The sequence below is a fragment of the Entelurus aequoreus genome, linkage group LG04, assembly GCF_033978785.1.
Source record: "Entelurus aequoreus isolate RoL-2023_Sb linkage group LG04, RoL_Eaeq_v1.1, whole genome shotgun sequence".
NCBI classification, from domain to species: Eukaryota; Metazoa; Chordata; class Actinopteri; order Syngnathiformes; family Syngnathidae; genus Entelurus; species Entelurus aequoreus.
Genome location: NC_084734.1, coordinates 6,390,598 through 6,403,381, shown reverse-complemented (window position 1 = coordinate 6,403,381; position 12,784 = coordinate 6,390,598). Strand labels below are relative to the sequence as shown.

At 40.5% G+C, this 12,784-nt stretch overlaps 1 protein-coding gene across 4 annotated transcripts; it reads left to right on the top strand.

Moving 5' to 3' along the window:
* Window positions 1–875: 875 nt before the first annotated feature.
* rbmx (RNA binding motif protein X-linked) lies at window positions 876–7,703 on the top strand. 4 transcript variants are annotated; one of them, XM_062044118.1, is made up of 10 exons: window positions 929–997; window positions 1,128–1,207; window positions 1,292–1,421; window positions 3,935–4,041; window positions 4,140–4,272; window positions 4,354–4,446; window positions 4,526–4,640; window positions 4,736–4,858; window positions 4,937–5,037; window positions 5,659–6,238. In XM_062044118.1, exons 3-10 carry the CDS (start codon window positions 1,313–1,315, stop codon window positions 5,970–5,972), a joined length of 1,095 nt encoding a protein of 364 aa, XP_061900102.1. In that variant the 5' UTR covers window positions 929–997; window positions 1,128–1,207; window positions 1,292–1,312; the 3' UTR covers window positions 5,973–6,238. The 4 variants fall into 4 exon arrangements, 3 of the variants coding, with proteins under 3 accessions (XP_061900103.1, XP_061900102.1, XP_061900099.1); XR_009825830.1 differs by lacking the exon at window positions 5,659–6,238 and adding exons at window positions 7,107–7,209; window positions 7,364–7,703 and having other exon boundaries at window positions 963–1,207; XM_062044119.1 differs by lacking the exon at window positions 1,128–1,207 and having other exon boundaries at window positions 876–997.
* The last annotated feature ends 5,081 nt before the right edge of the window (window positions 7,704–12,784 follow it).

Here is a 12,784-nt window from a genome sequence, read left to right as displayed (position 1 = left end):
TGACTTGGGGGGCCAAATTTAGAGAAACAAATGCATCTGGGGGCCGGTATATCTATTTTTAGGAACACTAATACAAAACCTCACAATAATGTCTGATTGAATGCTAAAAAGTTATGACAGACCGCCTTAAAAAACGGAATTCCATCCATCCATTTTCTACCGCCAAAGTGTAAAAGGCAGCATGTGTGATGGTATGGGGGTGTATTAGTGGCCAAGACATGGGTAACTTACACATCTGTGAAGGCACCATTAATGCTGAAAGGCACATACAGCTTTTGGAGCAACATATGTTGTTATCATGGACGCCCCTGCTTATTTCAGCAAGACAATGCCAAGCCACGTGTTACATCAACGTGGCTTCATAGTAAATGAGTGCGGGTACTAGACTGGCCTGCCTGTAGTCCAGACATTGAAAATGTGTGGTGCATTATGAAGCCTAAAATAGCACAAGGGAGACCCCCGGACTGTTGAACAACTTAAGCTGTACATCAAGCAAGAATGGGAAATAATTCCACCTGAGAAGCTTCAAAAATGTGTCTCCTCAGTTCCCAAACCTTTACTGAGTGTTGTTAAAAGGAAAGGCCATGTAACACAGTGGTGGACATGCCCTTTCCCAACTACTTTGGCACGTGTTGCAGCCATGAAATTCTAAGTTAATTATGATTTGCAAAAAATAAAAAAAGTTTATGAGTTTGAACATCAAATATGTTGTCTTTGTAGTGTATTCAACTGAATATGGCTTGAAAAGGATTTGCAAATCATTGTATTCCGTTTATATTTACATCTAACACAATTTCCCAACTCATTGTATTGATAATTCGAAATCATTAATCCAACGGAAAGAGAGAGAAGCGGGTTTGTAATTGGCACCGTGGCAATGCAGTACTAGCTCCTAACCGATAGGTGGCGACATCCAGCGTCTGCGTGTGTTTGCTTGCCATTGATGTAGAACAAAAGAAGAGAGGATTCCAAGCAGTGAAGACTGTCCTCCGCGAGGGTGAGTGAGGCTGTTGTCGCTACGTTCACTTTCTACTACTTAGGCGCAGTTAAACATCCATTCTGGCTTCATTTTAATCTACACTAAGTGCTCGAGAAGGTATCATATTGTTAACGTATCGCCTGCTTAGATTCGTAAGTCGAGGGAAAAAAAGGAGCTGCGAAGTAGGAGAGCGCGGTAATCGCCATTTTGTGCATTGAACAACTGAAGGTAGGTGATACAACATCATAATACTGCACACTGCTTCTTTCTACACCACGACAATTGACTTATTCATTCAATCTTCTTTTTCAGGGGGGTTTATTTGTGTCGAACATGGCGGAAGCAGACCGGCCGGGAAAGCTGTTTATCGGCGGGCTGAACATCGAGACCACGGAGAAGGCCCTCGAGCAGTACTTCGGCAAATATGGCAGGATTTCCGAACGTAAGTTTAACAACCCTACTATTTTTACACTCTATGATCACACAATATTTACAAAGAAATCAATTACACTTGCATAATATTCTTTTGTCCTGGAAAGAAACGATGACTGAAGTGCACGTGGAATAGTTCATGGATGGAAGAGACAGCCATTTTGTTATTTGCTTCTCATTTGCCATGTTTTTTTTTACAGTATGATGACAAAAACTAGATGTATCAATAGAAATGTATTTCCCACATTAACCAGTTATTTTCCACATTAACCAGAGTATTGTGTTTATTATACAGTGTTGGGATTAACGCACTTTTTGTGTCTTTTTACGCATTAAAATCAATCAATGTTGACTTATATAGCCCTAATCACGAGTGTCTCAAAGGGCTGCACAAGCCACAACGACATCCTCTGCTCAGATCCCACATCAGGGCAAGGAAAAACTCAACCCAATGGGATGACAATGAGAAACCTTGGAGAGGACCGGTGCAATGGACGTCGAGTGGATCTAGCATAATAGTGTGAGAGTCCAGTCCGTAGTGGATCTAACATAATAGTGAGAGTCCAGTCCATAGTGGATCTAACATAATAGTGAGAGTCCAGTCCATAGTGGATCTAACATAATAGTGAGAGTCCAGTCCATAGTGGATCTAACATAATAGTGAGAGTCCAGTCCATAGTGGATCTAACATAATAGTGAGAGTCCAGTCCATAGTGGATCTAACATAATAGTGAGAGTCCAGTCCATAGTGGATCTAACATAATAGTGAGAGTCCAGTCCATAGTGGATCTAACATAATAGTGAGAGTCCAGTCCATAGTGGATCTAACATAATAGTGAGAGAGTCTAGTCCATAGTGGATCTTACATAATAGTGTGAAAGTCCAGTCTATAGTGGATGTAACATAATAGTAAGAGTCCAGTCCATAGTGGATCTAACATAATAGTGTGAGAGTCCAGTCCATAGTGGATCTAACATAATAGTGTGAGAGTCCAGTCCATAGTGGATCTTACATAATAGTGAGAGTCCAGTCCATAGTGGATCTAACATAATAGTGAGAGTCCAGTCCATAGTGGATCTAACATAATAGTGAGAGTCCAGTCCATAGTGGATCTAACATAATAGTGAGAGAGTCCAGTCCATAGTGGATCTAACATAATAGTGAGAGAGTCCAGTCCATAGTGGATCTAACATAATAGTGTGAAAGTCCAGTCCATAGTGGATCTAACATAATAGTGTGAGAGTCCAGTCCATAGTGGATCTAACATAATAGTGTGAGAGTCCAGTCCGTAGTGGATCTAACATAATAGTGTGAGAGTCCAGTCCATAGTGGATCTAACATAATTGTGAGAGTCCAGTCCATAGTGGATCTAACATAATTGTGAGAGTCCAGTCCATAGTGGATGTAACATAATAGTGTGAGTCCAGTCCATAGTGGATCTAACATAATAGTGAGAGAGTCCAGTCCATAGTGGATCTAACATAATTGTGAGAGTCCAGTCCATAGTGGATCTAACATAATTGTGAGAGTCCAGTCCATAGTGGATCTAACATAATAGTGAGAGTCCAGTCCATAGTGGATCTAACATAATAGTGAGAGTCCAGTCCATAGTGGATCTAACATAATGAGAGTCAAGTCCATAGTGGATCTAACATAATAGTGTGAGAGTCCAGTCCATAGTGCATCTAACATAATTGCGAGAGTCCAGTCCATAGTGGATCTAACATAATTGTGAGAGTCCAGTCCATAGTGGATCTAACGTAATAGTGAGAGACCAGTCCATAGTGGGGTCAGCAGGAGACCATCCCGAGGGGAGACAGGTCAGCAGCGCAGAGACGTCCCCAACCGATGCACAGATGAGTGGTCCACCCTGGGTCCCGACCCTGGACAGCCAGCGCTTCATCCGTGGCCACCGAATCTGTGCCCCGTTTTTACACTTTTGTACTGAAATAAATTCACCTACAACTTATTAAATAAAAACATAGAAAAAAATACAGGCAACGGTAAAGTTTAGATCCATGAAGGAAAGAAGAAAGTGAATGAATGTTTAAAACTGAATACATTTACATATGCATAAACATTTGTTTTCTTTTGTTATTTTTTAATGAATTAACGTTTATGACAACCGTTTTCCAAAACAATATAGACTGTGAGCTATAACAGGATAATGCATACGTTTGACATTTGTTTTCAAAACGCCTACAAAAAAGGGGGACCCCAAAAATTTCCTGTGGGACGTGATTTTTATGACCTGATGGGGTCCCTGGGACATGAAGATTCCTAGCGCCAACACTGATTATAGTTATCTTTTGTACAGTGTTTTCTACCCCGAAACGCCCATTTTGAGTACACAAAAAATGTTGCTGTTGGTGGTTTGAAGGGAGAAAAAGTTTCCTATAAAAGCAGTGCTTTGAGGTTTATGTAACAAATATCGACAATGATGATTGGCAACAACACATTATTGCTTTGTGAAACTTGAATGTGCAACATGTGATTTGTTGTTTTTTCATTTCCTTTTTACAGTTATTTTGATGAAAGACCATGAAACTAACAAGTCGAGGTGCTTTGCGTTTGTGACGTACGAGAACCCATCCGATGCAAAGGACGCGGCACGGGAGATGAATGGAAAGGTACATCATTTGTACCGTACACAAGCCATCTATAAGAAAAAGTAATCTAGATTTTTAGTATGGTGTTGTCATTTTGTTTCTGCCATCTCCCTCCATAGTCTCTTGATGGAAAGTCTATTAAAGTGGAGCAAGCAACCAAACCTCAGTTTCAGTCCGGGGGTAGACGAGGGCCACCCATGCGCAGTCGTGGTCCACCTAGAGGCATGCGCGGGTCCAGGGGGGGTATGAGAGGTAAAAGAAAGTCCCATTAAAGAGTGATTAATTTCCCTTGGTCTTACCCTTGATGTGTAAGTGCATTTGCTGTGCTTGCAGACTACTATGACGACGGTGGAGAACCCTACTTTAAAGGGATGAAGCGAGGACCTCCTATGCGCAATGGAGGTCCCCCAGCCAAAATGAGCAGGCGTACGTCCCCTACCCACCCACAATTTCCTTTTTTAAATGATTTTTTTAGACAACATATTGATTTCTGGTGATTTTTCAGCCTCCATGTCAAGGGACAGGGACCCCTATGGCCCACCTCCTCGCAGAGACTCCATGATGTCCAGGAGGGATGACTATCCTTCACCCAGAGATGACCACTACAGCTCAAAAGACAGGTAGGGCCATCAAATATTTTACTACAGTAATATTTGCTCCTGCTGTTACTGGTATGATACAAATTATTATCCTGAATTCTAAATATTTTGTACAGCTACTCGAGTCGAGAGTATAGCTCAAGAGATTCACGGGACTATGGACCTCCTCCCAGAGATTATTCATACCGTGACTACCCCAGTTCCAGAGATGACTATGGCTCAATGTCAAGAGGCTACAGGTAGGAGTTTTAGTGCATATAAAAGCTTGGTACAAACGCCACATTTTTACCACCAAGTAACAAATGTGCCTCTTGCAGTGACCGTGATGGCTATAGTGGAGGCAGAGATTCCAGAAGCTACACGGACCGCCCAAGTGGTGGTGGTGGCGGCTCATACCGAGATTCTTTTGATGGTTACGGTAAGATATTTCCACACAGGTAAAATGCCCCAAAAAGGACTGAAGAGGAGCTGCAAAATAACAAACCGTCATTCCCAACAAAGAACAACCAAAGGGAAAACTACCTTTCAGTCAACTTGTCAAAGTGTTATGCTCAGTATTCAGAACTAGTTCAAGAATTGGTATCCCAAATCCTATTACCACTATTTGCCTCAAAGTAAATAAATGTGCCGCAATAATTTTGCAGATTAGCTAATATGGCCAGTGTTGACTACCATAAGGAACCATCAAAAGTCCTTGGAAGCGTCTACAGAACAGAATAAGCTCTCCCTCAAGGAGTTTCCTTCACAAATAACCACCAAACTTGGATCGCTAAAAGGAAAAGTGGCCTCAGAAATCAATGACAGGATGAAGCAGATAACATTGGTCAAGTCCATGTACCTGGATGTTTAGCAGCCCTAAGTATTTGCCACAAATTGTTGAATTTCAGAGCATCATCACCAGCAAAAGATGGGACATGTACACATGGCCATCTGTTGAATTGCTTGGCACACAATTCAATGTATTGACAAAGAATGAGCACCAAACGCTGCAAGAACAAAAGCAATTTGTCACATTGAACCTGACCCGTTGACCCTGCAGGTAACTCTCGCAGCGGCCCACCTTCACGGGGCCCGCCACCGTCCTTTGGTGGGGGCGGCGGAAGCGGTCGTTACGATGACTATGGCAGCAGTTCCCGAGATGGCTATGGCGGCCGTGACAGTTACAACAACAGTCGGAGTGACCCGTATCCACCTCCCAGAGGCGAGCGAATGGGTAGGCAAGAGAGGGGCCCCGGTCCCCCGGTTGAGAGAGGATACCCTCCTCGCGATTCGTACAGCTCAAGCCGCGGCGGACCGCGTGGCAGCCGTGGAGGCCACCGAGCTGACAGAGGCATGGCTCGCAGCAGATACTAAAATGGACATGGAAGTCTACATGTTAATCTTCGTGCACCCTTCAACGTGTTGTGGGAGCAGTTTATCAAACAAGCCACCATGTCTAAATCTGTGAAGTTTAGGTTTAAATTGTGTCTTTTGACTTTTTTATTTTTTATCTGTATTTAGCTTATTCATACAACAGTACAGTTACCCAGTGCTTTTGTACATTCAGTTATTTTTAAAACCTGCAATGCCCTCTAAGTCTGGCTTTTCCTACTCCAATAAAGCTGTTAGTTGTACCCTGACCACTGAGCATCAATAGTCCAAGAAGACAAGACCTCATGATTGTTGCCAAGTGAAATATCTCGTTGAACAAGTTTTCTGTCACGTTAAGTTGCTGCGTCTCTGGTCTGGAGCCTGAGTTAAAAGTCAAATGTGCTTCCCACTCGTCACTTCTGTGTTAGGCGAATGTCACTGTCAAAATGTTCCAATGTAGTTCACCCGGAAATGGACCCGTCTTCCTAGAGCCATTCGCTGGCACGCAACGACAATACCAAAGGCAACAGCAGCCAAATGCAAGCTTCTATCCTACAAGAACCCATAGTCAACAGCTGGTAAGCAAAGCAAACCTCTTTGTTTCTCATCTGTAAACTGACTTTGTCCTGTATTGCAATCGTCACTCAGTTCAAGACAACTTTTTTCTCAAAGGACTTAAAGAAGGAAGTCCCCTCTAACATTCCTTTTCAGTCTAGCTAAGTGTGAAAACCGCAAAAAAAACCTCCAAGGCAAGACCTTTTACTCCTTGCACATAATCAAAATGTAACAATTTTTCCGGCTGAGCCCAGAAGAAGAGATCATTTTGCCCTACCTCCTTGTCTAATCTAAGTATGCAGCTTTGGTATCTTGTTATACACCATAGTCAAAACTACTACTAAGACCTTTTTGTCAATGTAAAATTAAAAGGAAAGACGAACATCCATTCTCAGTCTGAAAACATTTTCCTCAAGCATGTCAGCGCAAACAAAGGAGACCTCTGGAAGCTGCCGCCATAGCAAGCACCCAACTGGAAACAATCATTCGAGCAAAATGGACCAAGGACTAAGAAAATCGTCTTTAAATGTTTCATGAATACAAAGCAAACGGTGTGGTGGTAAACGTGTGTTCTCATTACAGGATGAACACTCTTCAAGGGAATCTTTCTTTCAGCCAATCCAAAGATTGTACTTGGGGTTTTCAGACATGTGGACCAATCAGGATCACATCCCAGCTTGTGCAGGTATTTGGAATGACGATATTTCAATCATGTAGAAAAGTATTGGTATGAATGATTGGAGCAAAAACATTTCAATATTAATGTAAAAAAAGTATTGCTCTGGGATCTGTCTGCACTGACTTGTAAGCAGTTGTTTTGAATGCCTGTTGTCCTTAAGGGTCTGCCACAGGTGAGAGACAGCTGGTTGAAAGACTTCTGGCAAAGGGGAGGAGAACAGGCGGAGGATTTTCTCAGTGGTTTTCAATAAATACCAAAAAACGGGTTTGTAAAGTTTCTTGTCCTCAAAGACTTGGAAGAACTGCCTGCATGTTTTCCTAAACTTTCTTTTAATGTGCAGTCGAACATGAGCGCCGTGTAGATTTTCCCAACTTTGGTAAAAGATGTGTAATACAAAGGCGTAATTAAGGATTCCAAAGACAAAACAAGCTCATTGTTGGGATAAAATTGTAAGTTGCTTACTTTTCAGTACAAACCTGGTACACTGCAAAAAGTCAGTGTTCAAGAACAAGGAAAAAAAAATACAAAAATGAGGGGTATTTTATTTGAACTAAGCAAAGTTATCTGCCAATAGAACAAGAAAATTTGGCTTGTCAAGACTTTCCAAAACAAGTAAAATTAGCTAGCCTCAATAAACCCAAAAATACCTTCAAATAAGTATATTCTCACTAATAAGTTTACTACTATATGAGTAAGTATTTTCTAGTGTTTCATTGAAAATAAAACTGCAAAGTCCATTTGGCTGTCATCTGTTTTAATTATGAGACACAATTGTGTCAGTCATGATTTTTTTTTTCATGCTTGAAATAAGAAATTACTTTAAAAAAGTAGTTTTATACTTGAGTGTTGATGACACAGCTTTGCAACACTTGATATTCTGGTTTCAAGCATGTTTTACTCAATATAGGTCATAAAACACCACATCTGCGGTCCTCCAAGGTTTCTCAGTCATTCACATTGACATCCCGCTGGGTTGTGAGTTTTTCCTTGCCCTTATGTGGGCTCTGAACCGAGGACGTCGTCGTGGCTTGTGCAGCCCTTTGAGACACTTGTGATTTAGGGCTATATAAATAAACATTGATTGATCAAATCTCAGCAACAAGCTGTAATATCTTACTGAGATAATGTAGGAGCAAGAAGAATTATCTTATTAGACAGAAAATAAGCAAATATCACCCTTATTTGAGATATTTCATCTTAGATTTCACTTTTTGCAGTGTAACATTATCTTTGTGTTACATGTTTGGGTACAGTTAAGATAAACCACTAAAATGTTGAGCATCTTAGATTAAGGAGAAAAATCTGATTTTACCTCAAAGCAAAAATCCTGCATGTAAAGGTTGCAGGGAATTTGGTATGTTTCTTACTGCTTCTTACAACTGCTGTCAAAACGGCTCAATTTCAATGTAAATAATATATGAAAGACACGGCTGGTGCCTACTATTAAGTTTACTTTTTTTTTGTAAGATATATTTTACCTATCGTACCAACTTGTAGTGAACACAGGAGTAATTCCCCCAATTTGGAGAAAGGGTATTGTGCAAGTGTAACATTTGTTATTCAAAAAAGAAGCCCTAACTATAGTGATATGCACCACCTAACACAACATCCAGTGGCCAGCTTGGTCAAATGTGTTAAATTAGTTTCTCTCTGGGTGCATATAAATGTCAGCATTATGCCTGCTCTGCATATAGTCTCTAGGGCAGTGTTTTTCAACCTTTTTGAGCCAAGGCACTTTTTTTGCGTTGAAAAAATGCAGAGGCACACCACCAGCAGAAATCATTAAAAAACGAAACTCAGTTGAAAGTAAAAAGTCGTTGTCGCAATTGTTGGATATGACTAAAGCATAACCAAGCATGCATTACTATAGCTCTTGTCTCAAAGTAGGTGTACTGTCACCACCTGTCACATCACACCCTGACTTATTTTGAGTTTGCTGTTTTCCTGTGTGTAGTGTTTTACTTCTTGTCTTGCGATCCTATTTTGTTATTTTCCTGTAGCAGTCTCATGTCTTCCTTTGAGCGATATTTCCCGCATCTACTTTGTTTTAGCAATGAAGAATATTTAATTTGTCCCGATGTACATTGTGGACGCCGTCTTTGCTCCACAGCAAGTCTTTGCTGTCGTCCAGCATTCTGTTTTTTGTAGCCAGTTCATAGTTTCGTTCTGCATAGCCTTCCCTAAGCTTTAATGCCTTTTCTTAGTGGCATGGTGGCACACTGCACACTGCCTCCCGCTGTTCCCGACATCTACAAAGCAATTAGCTACCAGCTGCCACCTACTGATATGGAATAGCATTACACGGTTACTCTGCCGAGCTCTAGACAGCACCGACACTTAACGACAACATATAATTTGCAGGCTATAATTACTGGTTTGAAAAAAATATTTTTAACCCAAATAGGTGAAATTACATCATCTCCCACGGCACACCAGACTGTATCTCACGGCACACTAGTGTGCTGCGGCACAGTGGTTGAAAAACACAGCTCTCAGGGTCACTTGTCACTTTGTACTAAAAATAATGTTTTGACTTATACCAGGGGTGCCCAAACTACCTCGAAGGGCCAAAGGGAAAATGTGCTAATGCAACTAGAACTCAATTGTGTGAGCCTGAAAGAGGTCAGAACATATGTGTATTCAGTTTGAGAAACCAATCTTTAAGCAATTGACTCAGTGGGCCAGAATCGGCCCACGGTGCCCACAGTATGCACCACAGCTTCATACTCAACCAGTGATTCTCAAACTAGTATGGATACACCAAAGAATTAGGTACTGTTAAGTTTTGTCTATTTTTACAACACAGTGCTACTGTTCAAACTAATGTTACAATATTTTTGGTCAATATAACCTCGGCCTTGTTTTTAATTACAACTCGGGCATTTTAACGTTGGTAACTGTGGCGGTACTTTTGAGAGCAGTGTTTTCTAAGGTGGTAGTTTGAGAACCACTTTACTAAACTGTACCCAAAACCCACATGGTTGCTTATAGCGTCAAGTATCTTGGTGAGTGCAGATTGTGTTTAGAGTTGCACCTTGTTCCTTACACCACAGCTGTCAAACTCAAGGCCTGTGGGCCAGATCTGGCTTGTGAAAACCTGAACAGAACAGGCATCAAAGTACTTCATCTTTCTACCTTTCAGTTGCACATATTTTAAACATTAATATTCCAAACTTAGCTTTGGATTAAAACAAAAATATTGATTTGAAAATGTATATTTCTAGTCCCGTCATCCTCGTCCGGACAGTAGGGTGACACTTTAGTGCGGATGGATCAAAAGAGACGCTGTACTGAACTAAAAGTTACTTCATTACAAGCGAGCGTCATTATACAGGACTGCAGTTCCTGGAGGAGGTCAAGTAAAAAAAAAATAAGGCAAACCCATCCATCCATTTTTCTACCGCTTGTCCTGGGATTGCAGGGGGTGCTGGAGCCTATCTCAGCTGCATTCGGGTGAAAGGCAGGGTACACCCTGGACAAGTCGCCACCTCATCACCATTTAGTGTTGCCAATCAACCTATCCCCAGGTGCATGTCTTTGGAGGTGGGAGGAAGTCAGAGTACCTGGAGGGAACCCACACAGTCACAGGGAGAACATGCAAACTCCACACACGGGATTGAACTCAGGACTACTCAAAACCACCATAAATATAAATAAATGTGTATATATATATATAGCTGTAATTCACTGAAATTCAAGTATTTCTTATATATATATATAAAAGAAATACTTGAATTTTAGTCAATCAATATTTATTTAAATAGCCCTAAATCACAAGTGTCTCAAAGGGCTGCACAAGCCACAACGACATCCGCGGTACAGAGCCCACATAAAGGCAAGGAAATACTCACCCCAGTGGGACGTCAATGTGAATGACTGTGAGAAACCTTGGAGAGGACTGCATATGTGGGTAAGCAGCGCAGAGATGTCCACAACTGATGCACAGGCGAGCGGTCCAGCCCGGGTCCCGACTCTGTGGACAGCCAGCACTTCACCCATGGCCATCGGACCTGTGTCCCCCCTCTCCACAAGAGAGAGGGGGGCATATGAGAAAAGAAAAACGGCAGATCAACTGGTCTAAAAAGGGGGTCTATTTAAAGGCTGGAGTATACAAATGAGTTTTAATTACGGTGAATTACAGCTATATATATATATATATCGGTAAATTACAGCTATATATATATATAGCTGTAATTCACTGAAATTCAAGTATTTCTTGAATATCTCCCTAATTCTGAGGTCTCAAGGTTGTCAAGTATGTATATAAATAAACATTCACCAATTGCAAAACATAGTATGAGTTGATTAATTTGCAAATTGCACACTAAAAATGACTCAACAGGACAAAAAAATGCACTGTAAAAACACTTATTTTCCGCAAAATCCATTTTATTTTAGTGTGCGTATACAATATAATCAAATGCCCAGGCGAGTTGTTTTACACTTAAATTGGTATATTTATGAAATGGAAAGGAGTTTGCCACTCCTGCCTTATACCAGTTCCTGACAACAGGCTTGTTGCAACATTTATAGACTGACCATATGTCCTCTTTTCCCCGGACATGTCCAGGCAGAGTTTCTTAAATGCCTCAAATGTCAGGCATTTTGAGTTAGGGTTGCGTGTATTTTCAATGTACGTTCAGGGTTAAGAAGGGGTTAAAAACAAAACAAACAGCAGCATAGGTGAGGGAGGGGCAGAGACAGAGAGAGAGTTGTGATAAACGCGCAGGCTCTGCTTTTTAGCCATAGATTTATCACATTTAATGTTTTATTATCTATAGCAGGGGTGTCAAAAGTGTGCCCCGGAGGCCATTTGCGGCCCACAGCTAATGTTTTAAAGGCCCACGGCACATTCTAAAAATACTATTAAAATAAACTAAAACAACAAAAGTGATATAAAAAAGCTTAAAGGTGAAATGTCATTTAGAAAAAGTTGCAATGTTGACTAATAAAACAAAGAATCAAAATCAATGTTATTATGAATTATTGACCTACCCAAGGTTCCCATTACTTCACATCAAATATTTCACTTTGAAAATTATTTTTGGTGGAAGATTTTGCATATTTTGTGTGTTTGCCATTAAAAACATAGTTTTTTGTTTGACAAAAAAGGGCGGAAAACAAACTAAAACATTTGGAAATGAGGAATAGATGTGAAGTTGATGTATAGACTCCTGAGATTTAAGCGTTAAATATAAAATGTATGTATGCCCTGGCACACCATTATCATCATTTCATGACCCAAGCAAAACACTTTTTACACTTTTATACTGAAATAAATACACCTACAACTTATTCAATAAAAACATAGAAAAAAACTACCAGCAGCGGTAAAGTTTAGATCCACGAAGGAAAGAGGAAAGTGAATGAATGAATACATTTACATATGCATACACATTTGTTTTCTTTTTTTATTATTATTTTTTTAATGAATGAAGTAACGTTCATGACAACCTTTTTCCAAAACAACATAGAATGTGAGATATAACAGGATAATTGTATACGTTTTATTTTTTTCAAAACGCTTATATGTGTCCTCTTTTTTGCCATTTCACAATATGCTCAGCCTATGCAACAATAT